Here is a 22,832-nt window from a genome sequence, read left to right on the forward strand (position 1 = left end):
TGTGTGATGCATATATGTGTATGTGTGTGTGCACATGTGCAGAGGGGTATGTGTGTAGCAATTTGGGATTAAAGGTCTTCACTGTTAAAACTTCTGTCCCCTTTAAAATACATCTCAGCTTCAATTGCTCACAAAGACCTGAGGGGAACACCTGTGCCAGGAAGGATCTGTGAGACCTTTGCTCCCCAAAAACTCTGAAAGTACAGCTTGTGCAGTGGCCCAGAATCCCTGCACTGCCTGCTGCTTCTCCTCATTCTTGATGCTCAGATGCTTCTGAAAGTAGACATGTACTTAAGCTCTGAGGCCACTTCCTCCCGATTCTGACCTGCAGGGTCGCAGAAGGAGAAAGAGAGGCAGGTAGAGTTACCCTGCCTAGCTTCCTTCTGACTCAAAGCCGAATCTCTAGTGGGCAGCTGCCTCTCAGACATCTGATTAGTGGGGGCACTCTGGAGCGGCAATCCGCTTCCGTTACATTGCCAGGGGCTGCTTTGCATGTCTTTTTTTATGCATTGCCTTATTTGTGAGGTCAACAGGGCAGCAGGTCGCATTTTACAGTAAGGAAACTGAGGCTGAGATGTTTTACGTGGGGACACAGTTAGTTAGGGCTGGCATTAAAACCAGAGCCGAGACCACCTGATTGTTCACCCAGGACCCTTTATTTCCAGATCTGTTATGCTCCTTTCTCACCCCTTTCTTCTCCATCACAGCATTTCTCACAATTTGTAAACATGTATTTGGCTGTGTCCTTATTGGTTTAGCCCCTCCGCTAAGCTGAGCATTTCACGAGGACAGGGGCTTTGTCTGTTTGTTCATGATGGTGACATTAGTTTAGTACCTGGCAGACCATTGTCACCTTCACCATAATCTTCATCACCTGCACCATCATCACCCTCATCATCTGGCACTTACATAAATATATTGAGTGAATGAACTAAAGAATGCTGGGTCTGTTAGTTCCTTTCCTGGAGATCTCCGCCCTCAAGGCATGGTGCCCTTTTGTCATCTGTCAGAAAAGCTGTGTGGCTTCCATATTGATTGATTTTACAATTTTCTTCCTGCTCTTCTTTCTTCCCCACCCAAAATAGCCAGTCAGAGGAGGAAGAAGATGGGCTTGGCATTCAGAGGAGGAGAAGCTCCCTGAGCCTGAGTGGGTATCCCCTGACAGAAGAGGAGCCAGGAACCAGGGAGCAAGGGGCTGGGGGCCCACTCCCCCGGGCATTCCGCAGAATCATCTCCATTGAAGAAGACCCCCTGCCCCAGCTCCTGGAGGGCAGCTCTGAGCGGCCACTGAGCAGATGTCCAGAGGAGGAGGAGGTCTTCAACCAGGGTGGGGAAGGGCAAACCCAGCAGGCCTGCTCTTCTCAGCTCATGCCCACATCTCCCCGAACACAGCCTGTTGGGAAGGAAGCTGTGCCTAAGGTAAGGGCACATCCCACCTTGGGGTTAGATGTTCCCCCTGTGCCTTGTCCAAAAGGCAGCCCAGGAAGGCAGATGCAGCTGGTCTTGTGAGCCAATATATCTGTGTCCTTCCAATACCACCTTCCCCTGCTTAGCTGAGTGTCTTGGGGGGCACTCAGGGGTCCTGGTGAATTCTCTTCATAACTTTTGGTGTTTGCCCCACTCCCTGACCTATGCTTTCTTTTCTGATTTGATGTAACACTTAAATCCTGTGTCCCACTGGAACTCCCCCACCAGATCTTCCTCTAACCCTGCAGGGAGAAGGAGGCCATCCAAAGCATCTCCTCTGGTTCAAGGTGGTGATGTTCCTTTCCAATACTTTGTTTGTGACCTGGGCCTAGGAATAGGCTCCTTGAACATCCCTCACCCACTGTCCACTTGACCCTCTAAAACAGCTTTAGAATTGTCCATGGAAGTGTGACAGAAGCTCCTTTCTGCACACTGGGACAGCCCTTTGGAATCAAGTCCTTGCCACCTTGAGCATTTCCATGGCTGTATTAGAATGTATCACAGAAGACTCCTCTGGCCACTGTGCAGGGCCTTTTTGGCATCAGCTGTCATTCTTGGGTCCAGATTAAGATTCATGCTTACGTATCACTCCTCTGAAGGGTGGAATGGTGGAGGCCCAATGCCCAGGGAGGGTGGAGAAGTGGGTATCACCCACTGGTGGATGAGGCCCCTGCCCCTATCTGTCAGCACACAGACCTACACATGCAGACAGGGAACACCATTGGGGTTTTCAGTACCCCATGCCTTCCCCCATATGTGAACGAAGTGTTAAGAAGCCTGGAGTAAAGGGAAAGAGCCAAGAATTGTGTCTGCCCTGGCATCTGATCCTCGAAGTCATCTGAGGAGGCGTCAGAAATTTATTCTTCCTTCTGGCAGACGGGGATGTGAGGCCCAGAGGGGTGCAGGCTGGCCTGGCCTTCTCACCCTGCTCTCACACACTGTGGCTCCACCAGGTTGGGCTGCCACCTCGCTGGGGACAGAAACTGCAGCAATGAGGAAATATGATCTACCAGGAGCCATGTAACAGCCTGAACAGAGGCCCTGCTCTTCGGAAGGTGCTGCAAGGCAGGCCCTCCATGCAAGACAGCTGAGCCAGGAACTGGTGCGACCTTTCTGGAAAGTAGTTTGACCATAAGAATCAAGAACTTACAAATGTCACATCCATTGAACTGGCAATTCTACTTCTAGCAATTTTTTCTCAGAAACAACCGAAGTCAGTCAGACAGACTTAATGCAAGAATGTAAGTGTATAATAGCAAACAATTAAAAAACTAGTAGGCCATAAACAATAGCATATTAATTCAATAGACTATTACACTGCTGTTAAAAATCACATTTTCAAAAAAAATTAGTGACCCACAGAAATATTTATAATTGAATAATATATGAAAAGAACAAAATAATGTTATCTCAAGTCTCTCTCAATAAAATATATGTTCTTTCATCTATATGGAAAAAAGCCTGGAAGAAATGCATCAGAACATGAATAGTGACCACCGCAGGGTGGTAGGGGAGATTATAAATGATTATTATTTGCCTTCCTACTTATCTGTATTTCCTAATTCCAAAAATTGCATGCATTGCTCTTACTTGTAAAGCCTTTTTTAAAGGGTGGAAAAGGGAACAGCAGACCTTTCTGCAGCCCCCTTGCCCCAGTCCAGTTGGCTCACAGTGAATGGTTCCCAGAAGGGACACAGGTTAAGTGCATGAACATGAGTAGGAGTTTGCTGTGCCATTCAGCCTGGAGCTGAACCATCAATAAATGTGTTTATCTTCTTTGGCCTGTAAAGAAATGAGTGATCTGCCTGGGGGTGGGGGTGGGGTCAAGTTGAGGGTCAGGTACGGCCTCTGCAGCCAGGACCCACTCCTCCAACCCTGGGCTTCCTAGACCTGAGGATGCAGATTGCTGCTGGGAGCTTTAGTCTCAAACCAATTGCAGTTAGAAGCACAGAGGCTGAGTAGAGATAGCCGTGAGCAGATGCCCTTGGTATTGCAAGAGTAAAGAAAACGAGTCAGGGGGCATAGTTTTTAAGTGGGGAGTATTTTTTAAGTTTAAATTCCTGTAATTGACCTTGAATTCCTACTTAAGTACTGTATGGAATTGATTTTTCCCCAAAAGCCTGTTAATGGCTTTTCTCTGAAACTCAAGTACTGCTAAGATCTGCTGCCACTCCATTATAGTATTTACTCAACAAGAGGAGCTAATTCCCCCAAATCTATTTCTAAATGATTTAAAAGAGTTTCCTCATTTGGCCCAGCAGTACTGGGCTAGGCCTGAAGGCAGGACTGCGGAGAGTGGAGAGTAAACAAACAGCTCTCCTTAAGGAAGGATGGCTAGGAGGAAAGGAATGATCCTTTGTGGGAAGGTGGGGCCTTATTTGGCCTCTCTCTCCCTCAATGTCTAAGCAAGTCCATTCCTGGCTGGGTTTCAGTATTCCAGACTAATGGAAGGCCAACCTCCAGCCCTCCTGCTGCAGGGCAGCAGAGAAGGAGGGGCAGTGGCTGGTGGACCTTGCTCTGCCCAGTGGCCTGGTATCACAGATTCCCAGCCTACTAGGTGGAGACTGTCTTGCCTTTGTTCCCAGGGCATATGGGGAGCCTAGATGGAAGCTGGTGAGATGGGACCAAAGAGCAAAGGACAAGGAGGCAAGAATATCCTCTGTCTTCAAATGAAAGGGCAGGGAAAAAAAGCCCCTACCCCAGCCCGGGCTGTCTCAGCCCTGTGGCAGAGAGAAGTCTTCTTTATTCTGTCTCCCCTCCTTCCTGCAAACACCCCACCTTATCCTCCCTTTCACCCACTAGAGAATCTCTGCCTCTGCTTTAGGCCCAGCTCAGAGTGTCTGCTCGGTGGATCCTTGGCTCCTCCTCCCTGCTCCCAGAGCACTTGGATGGAACATTGTGCTGAAATTGTTTGTTTCCATGCCTGCCTCCTTCACTCCACCATAAACCAGGCCTCCTCCCTGCATCTTCAGGCCTAACACAGGGCCTGCAACACTGTAGGCAGATGACAAATATTGGTTGAATGAATGTCTTTCTTCCCTCCTGCTGATGCCCTGAGCTCAAAGCTACCCACATTCCAGACTGGGTGGGCCCCCGGTGCTGGTGCAAAGGCCAGGTCCCCACTCTCCCCCGGACACCGTGGGGACAAGGGCCAGGCAGGTTGTGTCGGGAACAGGGGCTAACAACCATTCCAGCAGCTGGCCACAATGTCCGCCGTCCACAGGAGGAAGGCTCTCTTTCCACCCCAGACCAACTCTTCAAGATTGTGTTTGTGGGGAACTCTGCCGTAGGGAAGACATCCTTCCTCAGGAGATTCTGTGATGACCGGTTCTCCCCAGGCATGACAGCCACTGTGGGTAAGTTCTCACCCCTAGACTGGGCCCCCTCCAGCCTCTGGGAAGGGGTGGTTGTAAGAAGGGGACTGAGGGAGGGGTATGGAGCCCAGTGGGAGAGGCCCTGGGCCCTCAGGGAGAGGAGGCCAGTCTGCTCACTCCACAGTGAGGCTGGGAGGGACAAAGTGAAGTCCACCTCCTGCAGAGTACCAAGCTCACTCCAGTGGGATGGGACCACTGAAAGCTTCCTATGTCCAGCAGGAGAGGAACTGAAGTTGGCAAAAGTAGACTTCAGGCCCCTGTACCCTTGCTGAGCCTGTCTCCCTTTTGTCATTCCTTCCCCACCTTCAGCAGGACCCTGAAGCTCCTTCTTAGGCTCCCCACCTCCGCACTACAACTCGCACTTCTCCCATGGGCCAGCTGCTTCTGTGCCCTGCCTCTCCCGGTATGAGTGTGTGTGGGTGGGTGGGATGGACGACAGTGCCCTAGATGGCTCCTTTACCCAGCAAATGTTACCCGTCCTACATAGAGGCCCTGCTGGGTGACAGCTGGAGTTCGCTGTGGGAGCTCATTAGGCCCAACTATTAGTGGATGATCATGGCTGAATGCATTCCCACACTTGGGTAAAATGTTATTTAGATAGAGAACCTTTTCTCTTCTTCCAGAGTTGTTCATTTTATTGGAATATGGGATGAGCTCATAGGCATATTGACCTTCTTATCGTTTACCAAGTAGAATCACTTAAGCAAAAAATAAATCCATTGAGTGCCTACTATGTACTGTTTAACCTCACTGATAAGTCAACTATATTTGAAAATATGATGATATGATCTGAATATTTACCATAAGCTTTTATACACATCATTTCACTGTATCTTCGCATAACCCAGGGAGGTATTATTATCAGCCCAATGGACAGATCAGGAAACTGAGGCCCAGAGAGGTTAAGAGGCTTGTCCACATTCCCATTAGCTGGTTGGTATAAATACTGGCCTCCCCCTCACCCCACACACACTCCTTCTGTTCCATTCCATAGTGTTGCTAGTAATACTGAATTTTATGTGCTCAGCACTCAGTATCAAGGTGTACATTTTTGAGGACACTTTCCTTCCACTGGAGGTGGACAGAGGTTGGTGCAGGTGGGGGAGGCTGCTGAGGTGCAGTGGGGCATCAGAAATTCTGAATCTTTGTCTCACTTCTGCCACTAATCAGCTATGTGACTTCAGTAGACATGTTCCCTCTTTCAGCTTGAGCTTTTTCTCATCTGAAAAATGAACGGGGTCACACAAGACTGCTTCCAAACCCAAGTCTCTGTCCAGGCCATCTTTGACCTTTGGCTGTCTGACAGCTGGCCCCACAAGACAAACTTTTCCTGCCCCAGGAAGAGCTCTGGGGCAGACCCCATGTTCTTCCTCTCATCCTGAACTGTCCCTTCCTTCCAGCTTTGCTCCTCCAGATGGGTCTCTTCCCACATGCTTCAGGGTGCCATTCTTACTGCCACACCTTTTTGTATGCTGTTATCACATCTGGAATATCTTCCTGTCCCCTCCCTTTTGCTCCATTCCATCCCTAAACTGAGAGTACCCTAAAATGAAGAGTGGGGACCCTGATGGGAAGAAGGGCAGAGCCTGTGAAATAAGCTTGAAAGGGCCTGGCCTTGCCTGGCCTAGAGAAAAAGGGCTGGAGCTAAGCCACATGTGCCAAGCACAGTGGTGCAGGAAGCAGCAGCTGTGGAGGCAGACTTGCCTTCTCCAGAGATCAATCAGAGGGGTATGCCCCCACAAGTCATGGCTCAAGCACAGGCCCATGGGAGGCAGGAGGTGGATGCCAACACCTCAGGCCCTCAAAGGTCCCCTTGCAGGCATGTGCCTGTAATGCCTCTCCTATTGAAATCAGGAAATCGGGGGGTCTGTTTGCATCTTCAACTTGTGCCCCTGAGATGGAAGTTTCTAAAAAGAAAAAATCAGACTAATTTACACTTCCCAGGCAGCCTATTATGGAAACACCTACAATATAGAGAGAAGAAAAATATCAAAGGTTCCAACTTAAGAATGCCCTTTATCACACTGTGCAAAATATGCAAGAGCAGCAGCTCAAATCAGTGTCCCTGCCATGTGACATGCCTTGTTCTGGTGCACAAGTCAGCATGCACAGTCATACCAGCCACCTGAAAGATGCTCTCTGTAGGGAGACAGAAGAGCCACAGAGTCCTGGCCCTCTAGGGCCAAAGCAGTCCAACCCGAGATTAGAGCTCTAGCCAACCCCCTGTCCAGGACAGCAGCCCCTGAATGATGAACACAGCGCTGACACATTCAGGGGCCCCTTTAAGCTCACCTCCATCATCAAAGGGAGTTTCCTGGCTTCCCACTGCCTCATAGGAACATGACATGTACCTGACTCCTGGCTTGTGCATAATGTAAGTTCTACAATATCGAAGTGTTCCTTGAGCACCCTGCCTACACTGCTTTAGGACCACATGATTCCTTTGATAGTAGGTGCTTAAGAAGCCTTCTGGGTGTCCTGGAGATATCGAAAGATGGTTTTTACAGAACATTGGAACTCATTTTATAAATGAGAAGACTGATTATTAGAGACCAAAGCTCCCTGGAACCCAGGACTCTGAGTCCAGTGCTGTTTTCTCTGCCCCACATTGGGTCACAGCCCTCTGCTTTTCCCAACAAAATGCACTCTGTCCTTTCTTGGCCACCAGTTGGGTCTCTATCCCACTTCCCATCTCTACAGAGAAATCCCTGGAGTTCGCTCCATGACAACTTGCAGGCATTCCCACTCCCATGTTCTCCCACCCTAAATGACACCTTGGGCCTGTCTTGACCCCTTCCTGGAGTTCATCACCAGCTCTAACCCACACCACCCGACAACACTGCGCACTTTGTGGTGACAGGAGTTTCTGGTTTCCAGTCATCATTCAGGAACCACTCAGGTTGCAAGTTGGAGGTCACCTCCATGTGTTCATTGAATGTGATAGCTGAACAGATCCTGAACACCCAACTTGTCCCTCCATACCCTCTATCACACCCCAGTTTACAGATGAGGATAGTGAAGCTCCCCAAAATGAGATGAAGTAATATTGTTAAAGTCACATAGCTGGTCAAAGGCATAACTGAGACAGGAACACAAAACATGGTCATCTGGCTGCTGGGATGTTAGAACTGGTGGTGCTCTCAGAAGTCAGTGTAGTTCAGACCCTCTGGTACCATGCTACTGTGTTGCCTTTTCTGGCGGACTTGACTCTTTATGTCTCTACTGCTCCCATCCACCCATGGACTTATGTGCTTCCTGGACCTGCCTGTCTGAGGCTACAAAGAGAAGGACCACTACCTGGCAGGGACTCCCAGCAAGCTCACCACAGCATGGATCCCATTTTTCCCAGCACTCCTTGGTACACCTCACTGTCTGCAAGATAAGCATCTTATCCTCCAGCGAAATATTTTGCCATTGAGGTAGAATAGGAACATGAAGGCAGTAGAGACCTGGCTGCCCCCTTGCCGTTGAGCCTTTTCATTGAGGAGAGGGCTCTGTCCTCGGGGCTCCCCACCTTGGGCTGGCTGGTTTCAGATCAGGCCTTGAAGGTGTGTGGACAGTGGTTGGTGTTCTCCTGAGTTGTTGCCAGAAAGTAAGCAGTCCCTTCAGTCTCCTAGAGCACAGACTGGGGAAGTCCTTCTAGTTTTAGCTAAGAAGAATGCTCACCTTGGATTCAGCTCCCAGCCAGTTGTAATCCATTTGGATGGAAGCACTTAGCCCTGGACTTTCTAGGTAAAATGAAGCTGTCAGGTGTCCCGGTGCTCAGGGTACTGGTGTAAAAAGAAGAATGAGCCTCAGAACTGGGTTTGCAACACACTGCTGCTGCTGACGAGCTTGGGCAAGTCATGCCATTTGGATTCCTTTCTTCATCTCTCATAGGTGTGGTGGGTGGTGTGGGGTGCATGCACATATCTATGTGCATGTGTATACATGCATGTGCATGTGTGCATGTTCATGAATGCTCACCTGTGGGGGGGTAACTCACATGGATGTCACAGTGGGAGTGCTGTGAGGATGGAGAGATAGCATATGAAACTAGAAATATCAAGCATTCCATTCATGAGTCAAACTGTTCTCTTCCGTACCCTCACAAAGGTACTGCTCCCTCTAGCTCTCACCCATGAAGTTCAGGGACTCCAGAGTCACTCTGGGAGTGGTGACCCTCCCACATGTCCTCCACTCATGGGCCCCAGTGCCCTGGCCTTGGCCTGGGACAATGGCTGGGATGACCTTTCCATTGACTGCCTCCTTGTTGTCTCTTTAGACTCTTCTGTCTTTTTTGGTGCAAGTTGCTATTGTTCCTCCCTAAGCCCTCCAGGGTGAGGACCTCAGAAGCTGGGCCTTTTTGGAGGTGGTAGGGGATACCCTCTGTTTCCAAGTCTGATACCTTAAGGGTCAGAGACTTTTTGAACCCCATTAAGCACTTGTGAACATTGTTAAATGATGTAGGAAATAGGAATATCTGTTATCAAAGAAGTCCTGAGGGCCACTGTGAGCACGGAATGCATGTTCCTGACTTTGTCCCCTCTCTCTGTGGTCCATGACTCCAAGTAGAGTCACTGCCTCAGAAAGACAATTGCGAATGGCCCAGTGGCTGGGATTAGAAGCTCTAAGCCTATCTCAAGGGTGAATGTTGCTTTTGATCTCCTCCCCTTTCCTCTTTCTTCTCTTCTAGCCCTCCCTCCACCTGCCACCCCTTTCCATCCTTCTGCTCCTCCACATACCTTTGCAGTGGCTGATGGAAGTCTGAAAGTATAACCCATCCTCTGGGATATTTTAACATTATTAAGGGAGCTTTCAAAGTGATTTTAGGGAGAAAGAGAGGAAGAAAGGAAAGGAGGGAGGAAGGGAGAAATTTTAGGACAGCCTTTCCTCCTCCTCCATTTTTTCAATGAAGGAGTAAATTCATGAATAGTAACAACTGTCTTTGCATTGGCATATTGGTTTTACATGTGCAATCTCATTTAAACCTTATTGTAGTAACCCTAAAGAGGGTATGGATTGTATTACAGTGGAGAGCCTGCAGTTCACAGAGGTTGAGTGACTTCATAATAAATGGCAGAGATAGAATCAGGTCCCACACCTCCCTGTCCAGCACTCTGTCCATGTCCCCACATCACCTCCCAGGAGCTACACAGGATTATCACCTTTGGCCTTACATGATTCCAGACATGTTGGGGCATCATGTTCTCATTTGGAAGTAACAGGTCCATTCCACCTTACAGGCATCGATTACCGTGTGAAGATGGTGCATGTGGGTGACTCTCAGGTGGCCCTGCAGCTGTGGGACACGGCCGGGCAGGAGAGGTGAGGAGCCATCCCTGACATAACCCTGCCTCCTCCACTCCCCCAGTGGGGCTGCAGGGCTGGGCTGCAGAGGGGACACTGTGTTTCCCCTGACCTGTGGCCCTTCGGTGGCAGGTATCGTTGCATCACTCAGCAGTTCTTCAGAAAGGCCGATGGCGTCATCGTCATGTATGACCTCACAGCCAAACAGTCCTTCCTGTCGGTCCGGCAGTGGCTGAGCAGCGTGGAGGTGAGCTGGTGACTTCCTAGGAGCATTTATGCTGGCTTCCTGCCTTTCCTTTCTTCTCTACCCATCTCCTGCCTGGCTCTCTGCTCTTTCAAAACCTGATCAGTGCCCACATCCTCCAGGAGCAAACCAACTCAGGCATGTGTGTGCTTGTGTACCCAAGTGCCAGTACCAAAGTAGCTGCTGGGGTCTCTAAATTGACCAAGACAGACATAGTCCCTGTCGCCATGGATGGGACATAAAATACACACACAAACACACGATTCCACCAGTAATTGTGTCATTGGGATTTCAGTAAGTGCTCTGAATGAAAGGGACAGGATTAGAGGAGGGGCACAGAGCAGAATGTCAAGGAAGGTCTCCCTGAGAAATGGTTGTTTAAACTGAGTCGCAGCTGTGCTGTTCCCCCATTCTCACCACCACCTCCCCCACCCCTGCATTTTTCTAGTTCCAATAGACCCAGCTTTGCCCCATCCGAGAGTGACACCGCACAGTGTTTGGGGCCTCAGTCATGCCCCTTCCCACGAGGGAAGATTGATCTACAATATGAGGACCCAAGGCTCACCCCAAAGTTACCCTAGGTGGGGCCCAAAAGCAACAACACTCTTATTTGAGCTCTGCATTATTTATAAGACTGTGCCTTTTGACTTATACTTGCAATATGTCCCTTTTTACTTCCTGACCATCTGCATGTTTTCCCTTTACCACTTGAATGCAAACTTCTAAAGGCCAAGGGCAGACTGGGTGAGCCACTTAACTTTCTTTAATAGGGCCTCATTGATTCATTCACAAAGCAGTCAAGTAGCAGGTCCCAATTTCTTCCACCAGCAGAATGCATGCATTGTTCACTTATTTGTTCTAAACACTGCCAGCCACCCTTATAGGGTCTGGGAATTAAAGCAGCAGGTAAGTGAAACAATATTTCTATTCTCACAGAGCTTGTATTTAACTCACTATTCAAGTCCATGAAACCCCTTACCTACTTACCGTACTGTCACACTGCTGTAAAGGACATAGCTGCCCCTTAGATCCGTGCTGCCCTCTGTGCCTCCTGGGAACTGGAGTGTGCCTTTGTCATTGTAACCCCTCACTTGCAGGGGGCCTCACAGAACTGTTGCTCACCCAATGCTGGATGCGTGAATAGGTGCTGTATGGTCATGCAGTCAGAATGCTGGAGTTGTTCATTTCTTCATCCTTTTGTCCCTGACATCTGTGATTCTTCCCACCAAAATCTGTTGCCTTTGTAGTTTGGACTGGTTGGGCCTCTCCTTTCTCTATTCTTAATCCACTTCTTTCTCATTCTCTGCAAAATAAGGAAAAAGAATGGAAGTTAGATTCAAGGGTTTCTCAGAAATTTGCTTAATATACATTATTTCTCAAAGTTATTGAGCCTAAAACACTTATAATAGAGAAAATGTACATTTTGAATGACTCTACACCAAGCTAATAAAGAAAGCAAATGGTGTGGTAACCTGGAAGTGGTTCCTGTTTAAACTTTGGAGTTTCAGGCATGATTTTGTTTTGACAGCACCAGTGATTTATCTTCCACATGAAAGTTAGTTTCCAGCAGTCTTCAGTGCTTACCTGACCCAGTGGTTTTCAAACTTCCTCTGCTGGAACCCTGAAGTCGGAGTGGCACTCCCCAGAGACTGGGGTGGGGCAGGGAAAGGCGTGGCCATCACCGGTCTGGGCCTCTCAGCCCCATGCCAGTCAGAGGCACTCCACATCATTCAGTCTTGTGCATTGGAGGCCCAGGCACAATTTTGCTAGGTAAGTGGGTTCTCAAGTTAAGAAATTGAGGCCATGACTTTTAGGATAAAAAGGTCACCCATTCTTTTCCCAGCCACACACATTTTTCTTTTTCTTTCACTTTTTAATTATAGTTTATAATTATATTATATTATATAGTTAATTATATTAGTTTCAGGTGTACAACATAGTGATTAGACATTTATAAATTTTATGCAGTGATCACCCCAATAAGTCTAGCACTCATCCGGCACCATATGTAGTTATTATAATGTTGTTGACCATATTCCCTGTACTGTACTTTACATTCCCATAAGCATTCTGTAACTGCTATTTTGTACTTCTTCAATTTGTACTTGCCTTCACCTTTTTTACCAGCCCTCCCCAATCCTTTCTCATCTACTGACTGTCAGTTTGTCCTCTGTGTCTATAAGTTTGTTTCTGTTTCATTTGTTAGTGTATTTTGGTTTTTAGATTCCACATGTAAGTGAAATCATACAGTATTTGTCTTTGCTGTCTGACTTAATTCACTTAGCACAATGACCTCTAGGCCTGTTCATATTGTCTCAGATGGCAGGATTTCATTCCTTTTTATGTCTGAATAATAGTCCATTGTATATGTGTGCCACGTCTTCTTTGCCCATTTGTCAATCAGTGGACACTTAGCTTGCTTCCTTATATCTTGACTACTGTAAATAATGCTGCAATGAATATAGGGGTGCATATATTCTTTGGAATTAGTGTTTTGTGTTTCTTCAAATCTATACCCAGCAGTGGAATTCCTTGGTCATAAAGAAGTTCTATTTTTGATTTTTGAGGACCCTTTATACTGTTTTCCATGGTGGCTGCACCAATCTTCCTTTAATAGGGACTCACTGATGCATGAGTGATCCTTTCTCTCTACATTCTTGCCAACAGTTGTTTGTTGATTTATTGATGATTTCCATTCTGACAGGTGTGAGATGATACCTCACTGTGGTTTTAATTTTCATTTCCTCAATAATTAGTGATGTTGAGAATCTTTTCATATACTATCTGCCCTCTTGGGACAAATGTCTCTTCAGTCCTCTGCCTATTTTTTAATCAGATCGGAGTTTTTTTGGTGTTAAGTTGTATAAGTTTATTATATATTTTGGATATTAACTCCTTATCAGATGTATTGGTGAATATCTTCTCCCATTCTGTGGGCTGTCTTTTTGTTTTGTTGATGTTTTTCTTTGCTGTGCAAAAACTTTTTAGTTTGATGTAGTCCCATTTGTTTACTTTTTTCCTTTGTTTCCCTTGCCAAAGAGACTATTAAAAAATATTGCTAAGAATGATATCAAAGAGTTTGTTTCCTATGTTTTCTTCTGGGAGTTTTATGGTTTTGAATCTTACATTTAAGTCTTTAATCTATTTTAAGTTTATTCTTGTATATGGTGTAAGAAAATTATTTTCATTCTTTTGCATGTATCTGTCCAGTTTTCCCAACACTGTTTATTGAAGAGATTGTCTTTACTCAATTGTTTATTCTTGCCTCCTTTGTAATAGATTAATTTACCATAGAGACTTGGGTTTATTTCTGGGTTTTCTGTTTTGTTCTACTGATCTGTGTCTATTTTTGTGCCAGTACCATATTGTTCTGATTACTGTAACCTACACTATAATTTGAAATCACATATTGTGATTCCTCCAGCTATGTTCTTTTTTTCCTCAAAATTGCTTTGGCTATTCAAGGTATCTTGTAGTCTCATATACATTTTAGGATTATTTCTTCTTATTCAGTGAAAAATGCGATTCATATTTTTGTAAGGATTACATTGAAAATGTAGATTGCTTTGAGAAGTATGAACATTTTAACAATGTTAATTCTTTCTATCCATGAGCATGGTATATGCTTCCATTTGTTTGTATCTTCTTCAGTTTCTTTCTTCATTGTCTTATAGTTTTATGAGTACAAGTCTTTTACTTCCTTGGTTAAATTTATTCCTAGGTATTTTATTCTTTTTGATGCAGTTGTAAATGGGATTGCTTTCTTAATAATTTTTCTGATTATTTGTTTTGGTCTATAAAATGTAATCAGTTTTAAATAATAATTGTGCATGCTATTTTACTGAATTTGTTTATTAGTTTTAATAGAGTTTTGGGTGTAATCTTGGCATTTTCTGTATATGGTATCATATCATCTGAAAATAACAACAGTTTTACTTCCTCCTTTCCAATTTGGTTGCATTTTATTTCTTTTTCTTGTCTGATTGCTGTGGCTAGAACTTGTAATACTATGTTGCATATAAGTAATGAAGGTGGACATCCCTGTCTTGTTCCTGAGCTTAAAGAGAAAACTTTTGGCTTTTCATCATTGAGTATGATGTTAGCTGTGGGTTTGTCATATGTGTCCTAACCACAAACATTTAAGTGTCCCTCAGTATTTGAATTTTGATATATACTGGAGCTGGGCAGAATCCTAGATCAAATAGTCTAGGATTAATAGGGATGAATGGAGATACTTTATGGAGCTGACCTCTCTGCCATCATTAGAGTATATAGTTTCTAAGCCTCCTGTTTTGCATAGAGGGCCTGAGATTTAGGAGAGGTGGAAGATCAGGTTGAATTTGGTGCTGATGGTGGAGGTGAAGAAATATCAGAGGGCCATTGTCACAGCTTGAAGCATGAGTTCAATCATCTTCAGAAAAACTGTACCACGGGCTAGATGTCTGGCATATTCCTATATGGGGTGGGACTGAAAATCATTGTCAGCATGTGCCCAGCAGGAGTCCCCATGGAGCCCTAATGTCTGGCAGATCCATGTGGCTAATTCAGGATTATCTGTGCGTGGAAGGGGCTTTTTTGTATAATTTGTAGTTTGAATTCTCCTTTTCTAAATTAGCAAAAGGTACAGTTAAACTCTACAAGACTATTCCAAACCTGGATAAACCCAGGATCAGGATTACCTGTGGAAGTACCACAGGGACAAAACAGGGACAAAACATGTGCCAAGGCCTCCTCTCTGAGATAGAATGATTCAGGGCCTGGAAACAAATGAACAAAGAAACAAACAGACACACAGAAATTTCCAAAGTGATTCTCAGGTACCATGGTTCCCAGCCTAAACAATTGCTTCTCAAGTTCAAATAGGCATAGGAATCTCCTGGACATTTTGTTAAAATGCAGAATCTGACTCAGCAGGTCTGGGCTGGGCCTGAGATGCTGCATTTCTAACAGGTGCTCAGAGGCTGCTGGTTTAAGGACCATACTTTGAGACTCTAAATTTTATTTAACAATGTCAATGCCCCTTCAACAAGAATTTTCTGAGTATCTCCTGCATGTCCAGCACTCACAAGCCACTCCTGAGGACTCAGTTTCAGAGACCTAGTTCAGTGGCCCAGCGTGTCAAGAACAGTGCAAAAGGCTGTGTTGGATGGCAGACTATGTGTTGAAGGCACGGAATGACGGCATCATAAATGCAACAATTCTGAAGATTCTTTAAAAACTAGCTTATTCTGCATTGGCAACCAGCCATCAGATGTGGCAGGTGATATATTAAAACTTGACACCTAATTTAATTGGAGAGGAACTGAAAATAATCAGTACTTTATATTTGTGGAGCACCTCATTTTTCCATAGAGTGCCAAGCACTTTGCTGACTCCCCTACCTGGGGAAGGGAGGGTGGAGGGGGAGCTTTAATAGCAGGCTTCAGGTTCTGAAGGCTTATTATTAAGTGAATGCTAGCCAGCTGTTCTCACTGCCCCTTCCTCCCACAGCCCTAAAAGCAGTACAAGAAGAAAGAGCTAAAATTGCCCCAGATTATACATGGCAAAGACTCTCTTGGAAGAGGTTCTGTGGTGGGAACAAATGCTCAGGGAAGATATGGAGTTCCCTGAATAGGAAGTTCTTATCATCCCAGCTCGGCCACTTTCTGGCTATGAAATTGTGACCAGTCACTGAATGAAGGAGTGGACTATGGTCTCTGCAAGGTCCCTCCTGTCCCCCACATTCTACAGGGTATGGCGGTTGACTCTCTGGGGGTGGGCAGGATGGGTCAGGAGTGTGTGTGCATCAGAGGATCCTAGAGGATACTTCCAGCCCAGAGGGAACCCAAATCCTTTTTCACAAGAGAACAACCTTGCCTTGTGAGTTGGAAACATCCTGTGCCCATGACTGTTCTCCTACCTCACCCTCCCTTGTCCTTCCCTCCTGGGCAGCTTTATGTTGCCTGCAGGCCTTCTGCAGAAGAGGCCCAAACTGGGCTCAGACACACTGTGTGCTGATTCTCCTGCCATTTTACATTTCCTACGTACCTTACAGGAAATCAAAGCAGTTAGTCATTCCTGCTGACTCAGCATTCCCAACCCTCCCCTACCTCCTTCTCATCCCTGCTGCTGGGACTGGGTTAAACAGTTCAATCTAGAGAAGAAACTGGTTGGGCTCCAGAGGCCCCATGTTTAGACCACGGGACACACTGGACCTCTAAAGACTTAGGGCCCATATCAGAGAAAATAAGATTTAGTATGAGCCAGATTTTTTATCCTAAGTGTCTGCAGCCCTGGCATGTTGAACTTCTATTTTAAAAAATCTTTTGTCATTCTATAGCACTATATTGTTAGATCTATAAGTCAAGGAAGTGGAATATGATGGGCATTATTAAGCCAGCAACATTAGTGTCTTTGAGCTAGAAAAAAACTTGGGAGATTAATCCAATGCAGCCTCTTGTTTTATAGATGAGAAATTGTGAGATCCAGGGAGAGGAAATGACTTGTCCAAAGGCACCCATGGCTTGTCAAGCGGCACAGCCAGAACCAAAATCTAGGGCTTTGCCACTGCATTATGCATCTCTCTCATCACATGGCCCATGGTTGAAATCTGCTTCAAAAATATAGGTGTTCATTTCTTTTTCAGTCCTTCCAGCGTTTGTCTCAAAGCAGATCAGTTCTTCAACTGAAAGGGGTCAGCCCCACTTCCCTGTCCTCTTGTGGACTGCTAGCTAATTCTCATTCTATGATCTTTGTCTTTGGTGACAATGTGCAGCACAGAGCAAAAAATAGCGGTTTGATTTTTTCCCCCCACATTCCAAGTTGAGCTTGAAGTGCTGGCAGTTTAAACGAACTACACAAATAAATCTTGTTTTGACTCATAGTCCAGGGGGTGGATAAATATGGAAACCCCCAAGATATAATTTTGCAGTCATTTTTTTTTGCTTAGCATAACTGCATACTTTAATGTGCTGTGAATTTTTTGTTCTTGCTCCAGAGAAATAGCAGCACTATCCTTGCTAAGTGCTTTTCTTGCCTCCCAGCAAATAGATATTAACACGCACACACACACTCACATACACAACAACCCAGCAAACCCAACAGCTGCATATTTGGAGCTGAGTGTCAATCTTCTGTTCCAAACTGACAGCCCTTGTTATTTAAAGTCAGAGATGTGTAATCTTTTGAATTTTAACTAGTCTGTCTTCCAACAAGCTCAAGTTCACAGAAAGGCAACTAACATGATTGAAGGTGTAGAGAGGCTTCCATATCTAAGTCAGAGGACAGAAACTAGCTTTAGATGCCTATTTTACAGCTCAGAGAAGAGAGGAGCAAAGGGGAGCAACTGGCGCAAACCAGTTGTCCCACAGAGGGACAGCAGATCCAGGACCAAGCCAGGTCTCGTACAGAGAGAATGTGTACCCCAGCTAAGGGGCTTCAGTTCCTCTGTCTGGCCTGGCACATCTATGGGATTTTACTAACATCTACAGAAGGTCAGCAGAGTTTGGGTGGGCCTTAGGCTTGTTCTCCAGAGGAGGTGCTCTTTGAACTTTTAAAAGGAAATGTTCCTTCATCTGGTGGATAGTTATAAGTATCTTTGTCCCAAGCAATATATAGGCTGAAAATCTAGTAATGTATGCAAAAGGGTTATAGTTTAGGCAGAGGTTAAAGTGAGAGAGGGCTGTGAGACGCCCACCCTAGTCCCAACCCTTCCCTATGGCCCTGGGTCAGAGATTGATTTGGGGCTGGAGTAATGTACATTGACTGCCCATGATAGCTCACTCTCCAGACTTGTTCTTACAAATTTTTGCCATGTGTTTGGGGAGAGACCTAATTCTCTTTTGTCAGTGGCAGGCCATAGCCCATGGAGGGGAAGCAGGTTGTCCAGAGAGTCTGTGTTAAGAGGGACGACCCAGAGAGCAGAAACTGCAGCTCTAGCTGGGGACATGGATGTTTTCTGCTCCTTCTTTTCTCTTCTATTTTTATATCCAGAAATTTCTTTTAAAAAGAAGACTGCCCCTTCTTTTCCCAAGAGGCACACTGCTGTGCATGGTGCACAGGGCTCAGGTGTTGGGCTTATGATTGTTCCCTGCCTCATCCTATTCTGTCCTTCAGTTCCCAGCCTCCCCTTTGGGAGGAGGAGAGTGAAGCCATCACCCATGTACCAAAATCTGGTTAGATTTCCACTTCTGCCCTGAGATTTCAAGTCTGATGCTCATATTTTCAGAGTTTCCATGTCAAAAAATTCCCACAAGCCTTAGTCATTCCTCACACATATATCTACAAATATCTCTCCTGTGCTCCGATCAGCAAGCCTTTTGGCCCATTTCCCTCCTTCCTCCTCTTTTCTTCCTTTCTGTGAAAAACTGTTTCCTAGGTTTCTGTGGCATAGCACAGTCAGAGAATGGGGGTATTCCCATTAATTGACACTCTGGTAATAGGGAGCCACGGCATTTTCTACATGCCATAAGTAGGTTTTTCACTCACAAATTATTGTAATATGGTGCACTCTCTTAACACAGCTGCTACAGTATGTATAATTGAATCTATTTTGAAGACAATATGAGATCCTATAGTGCCTTTGAGTCATCATTACCAACATTATTTACTTACCATGGATATATGGAAATACTGTCTTTAGAGCATTCCAATTAATAAGACACTAAATAGCAGAGAGTTTGTTGGACATCAGATTTTAGAGGAAAACATTAGAGAATCATGGGCCCATCTACCAAAGGGTCCTCATAACTCAATGGCTTTGATGTTGAATGTTCTTTTGGATTCTCTGAGCCTTAATATTCTCATTTAATAAAGTTTTTCATGACTGAACTGCAATAAGAATGAATGTGTATATTAAGAAATCATTGAGGCTTAATTTCAAATGTAATTGCATTTAAACTTAAAATAGGTGTATCTATCAGATGGACTTTGGACATTTATTTGAAATGATGACATCAAGTAGCTGAACTATTGGCAAAACTATAACTATTTGATAGCTTCTTATCCCACAGCCTTCTCCATTTAGTAAAATATTAAACTATAATGAATACTTATTCATTACCAATTTATGATCAAAAGCCCCTAGTTAAATATCTCACAAAGTAAAAACTAGCAACCTGCTTATACCCTATTTACTCACTTGATAACTGTGAGTCCTGGGCCCTTTGCCCTCAGGAAAGGGATGGACAGTGCACTCTTCACAAGGGAGGACTTCATGGAGCAGGGACCCTGGGATGCACCGGCCCTGCTGATCTGCCACAGCCACAGGAGTAGTGAATGGGGTTGACCCCTTGAATAAACCTGTTACTTCTGGCCCAAGAAGTGCAGTTGCTATAGCCACACAGTTCTTCCCCAGGCAGGGCTTCCTTCAGATCCAGGGCACCCTTTGGTAGGGCTGTGCAGCACCCCATGCGGTGACCTCCAGTGATTCACATGCCATCGTTTTTCAGGCACTGTGGACCTAATACCATGAATCAGATTTGGAACCAACCCTTAGGGAGCTCACATGCCAAATATGAGGCCCCTGGAAATGCCACTTCTCATCACAGCAGCCCCTAGAACAGCTCCAAACCATGTGGCATTCATTCCTTTGGTTCATTCTGGTTTATTAAGGTTTGTTCAGACTAAGGCTAGCTAAGGAGGAATGCCCTCAGTGGTGCTGCAAGCCCTGGGAAAGGACACGTAGTCCAACTGTGCGCTTATTATCCTGATACCCACTCTCAGCACACCTAGGGGGCCTATATGTTCTATCCAGCATCCAAGGAGAGTGGTGAGGGAGGGAGGGGACACTGCATTGACAGGGCCTGGAGGTACCCAGAGGCGCCCAGAGGCAGGCCTCAGGCACCCTGCCAAAGCCATGTACTCTGAGGCTCCCAGAGAAGGTGGCTCTGTCACTCAGCTTTGAGGATGGCTGTTATCGCCTGGCCTATTGTGGCAGCAGGGGATTCTCAAGTCAGATGTATCTTTCCATCCAGCATTTCAAGCCTGCCCATCTGGGTTCTCTGTATGGATGCCCCTCTTACTTGGGGTATTGTCTGTTCTGCAGGAAGCTGTGGGAGACCAGATTCCTGTACTTCTGCTAGGCAATAAAATTGACAACGAGAAAGAGCGGGAAGTTCCCCGGGGCCTTGGAGAACAGCTTGCCAAGGTAAAGAGCAGGCATTTCCATCTCTGTGGATAGGGTGGGACTGAGGACAGTTGGGCATCACCCCAGAGCCTTGGTGGGAACTTCTCTGGAATGCCCCAGGGAAGGAAGCAAGGGGGCAAGATGGGTGTCCTGGCATCTTAGGAACAGTCCAGCTCCTGTGCATGTGGGACTTTGCGTAGAAAGCCATGGATTATAAGTTGGAGTTGGCTAGGGATGACTAGGTTATGGAGAAGTTTCCCAAAGTCTTTCCCTCACAGCTCAGAATTATAAATTCTTTGATAGTAAGAAGTTACTTATTTTAGTCCCTATCTGATGCTTGAACCCCATCATGTATGTTTCCACTTGATCCCCTTCAGGCATGAAACACTCACTAACTGCAAGGCTGACTTTTCTTTGGACACCTTTGTTAGAGAGTTCATCCTTTCTACCAAGACAGAGCCTCAAAGCTGTGAACTCAATATAAATGCAGGGCACAGACTGGACAGCCTACCAATAAAATAAGCAGCAGCCCTCTTGCCCAAGCCCAGAAGCAACAGGGCTGGATGGAAATCAAGCAACAAAACATGCAGTGCTTGCTCCTGGGCTGCTCCCACTCCTCAGTGTAGTTCTCAGGGAACCGTGTGTCCAGAAAGATGGGGGTGCTGTCTGGCCCCAGGATTCATAATTCTTAGTGTGCTCAACTAAATAGAAACTCATGGCCTCAGGGCCTGGGAAAAGTGTACAGATGGTAAGATTCAAGGAAAAGGGAGGAAGGAGGGCCTGGCAGGTGTTCCTGTGCAGGGTCACCAAGTAGCTACATGTCCACAGTCCCTCATCCTCAATTCCAAAATCCAAAAATCTCTGAAAACAAAAAGGGATTTGCATTTCATCTGGAAGAAAAATCTGACCAGAATTGACATGCAGTTATTGACAATCATTGAGTGCTACACTTTGAATAAATATTCAGATGTTTCACTGATGAAATATTAATGAATATGTTTGGTTATAGGATGCTGTCCCAGACCCACTGAGGGTATTATGTAATGTAGCGCATACATGAATTAGCTTTCTGAAACTCAAAATTTCTGGATTCTAAAATATATCTGGATCCAAGGACTTTGACTATGGAACTGCAGGACCTGCATTTTTATCATCTCATTTTCTTTTCTTTTTTCTTTTTTTTGGTCAGTGAAACAAAACTGAGGCTCAGAGAAATTTAGTGACTTATTGAAATTGTCACACAGCTCCTCAGGGGCAGTCTGGACTTGAAGCTGGAAGACAAGTCTTGTCTTTCAATTCTAGGGCCTATGCACTTCCCCTCCCCCAATCATGGAGCCTTTGTTCTTCACAGACTGACCAGGAGTCAGGACTGAAGGGTTGGGGGATGAAGAGGGCAGAGGACAGAGCTGGGTCTGTGGGGTGTGGAGCAGGAAAGCTGAATTGGGAGCCAGCATTTGCAGAGCCTTCTGATCTGCAGCCACAAAACAAGCATCCTTGCTCAACTGCCTACATCCCCATAGGGCATCAGCCTCCAGACCTCAATGCCATTAACATTGCCATACGGAAGCAGGACAGCTATTAATGGGAGTGATAAATGGACTAGGATGAGCCTTGGCCAAGGGCCATGTAGCACAGACTCTGCCCAGTGAAGTGATGGACAGTTGTCCTGTGGCACCAGCGCTGACAGCCTACGCAGCTGGAGTGCTAACTGACTGGTGTGAAGAATTCCTACTGGAGTGACATCTGCCCCAAGGCCTATGGCACATCAGTGTCCTGGGAAAAGCATGCTGCTGGGAGCCCTGCCATTAGCTAATATGTGACTGGAGCAGGCTGGCCACTTACACCCTCTCTAGCCTCAGTTTTCCTGCCTGTGAAGTGGAAGAATGTCTTCCCCCTGGCCTCTGTGTCTTTGCCTGCATCTAGGATGGTGGAAAAGGAAATGAGCACATGCATACCCTACCTGGGAACAATTTGAGAAAGTGCCAAACAGCTTATGGTTTTGTTGTTTTACAATTATTATAGCTCACCTGGGACATAGTTATGGAACTTAGATTAGTGGGATTACCTGAGGAGACAGAAACCAACCTCTAAGAGAGTGGCAAGGGGGTGGAGGAATTTAAGGGGACTCTGGAAGGAAACAGGGGTTTGGGTAAAGGCAGACAGCGTGTTCGCTCCCCACCCCACAGTTCCCTGCACCCCCCCCCCCAATTTATTCCTTCTGTTTTATGATTCTAGGAGAACAATTTGATCTTCTATGAATGCAGTGCCTATTCTGGTCACAATACCAAAGAGTCCCTGCTCCATCTGGCCAGGTAGAGACACAGCTCAGTGGGTGACATGACTAGGCCGTGCT

At 45.9% G+C, this 22,832-nt stretch overlaps 1 protein-coding gene across 8 annotated transcripts in view; it reads left to right on the forward strand.

Annotated features, from left to right (window-relative positions):
* CRACR2A (calcium release activated channel regulator 2A) overlaps positions 1-22,832 on the forward strand; it is a 162,228-nt gene that overhangs the window by 113,943 nt on the left and 25,453 nt on the right. For 6 of the 8 annotated variants that reach the window (XM_045830542.1, XM_045830543.1, XM_045830544.1 and 3 more), the window contains 6 exons: positions 1,086-1,419; positions 4,691-4,823; positions 10,067-10,148; positions 10,263-10,377; positions 20,399-20,500; positions 22,715-22,791. In XM_045830542.1, coding sequence (XP_045686498.1) covers positions 1,086-1,419; positions 4,691-4,823; positions 10,067-10,148; positions 10,263-10,377; positions 20,399-20,500; positions 22,715-22,791 — 843 coding nt within the window. Of the gene's footprint in view, positions 1-1,085; positions 1,420-4,291; positions 4,421-4,690; positions 4,824-10,066; positions 10,149-10,262; positions 10,378-20,398; positions 20,501-22,714; positions 22,792-22,832 lie in introns of those variants that run through there. The other 2 variants (XM_045830547.1, XM_045830549.1) reach the window with 2 other exon arrangements.

Source organism: Phyllostomus hastatus, unplaced genomic scaffold (genome assembly GCF_019186645.2).
Source record: "Phyllostomus hastatus isolate PE091 unplaced genomic scaffold, TTU_PhHast_1.1 phas_contig_152, whole genome shotgun sequence".
NCBI classification, from domain to species: domain Eukaryota; kingdom Metazoa; phylum Chordata; class Mammalia; order Chiroptera; family Phyllostomidae; genus Phyllostomus; species Phyllostomus hastatus.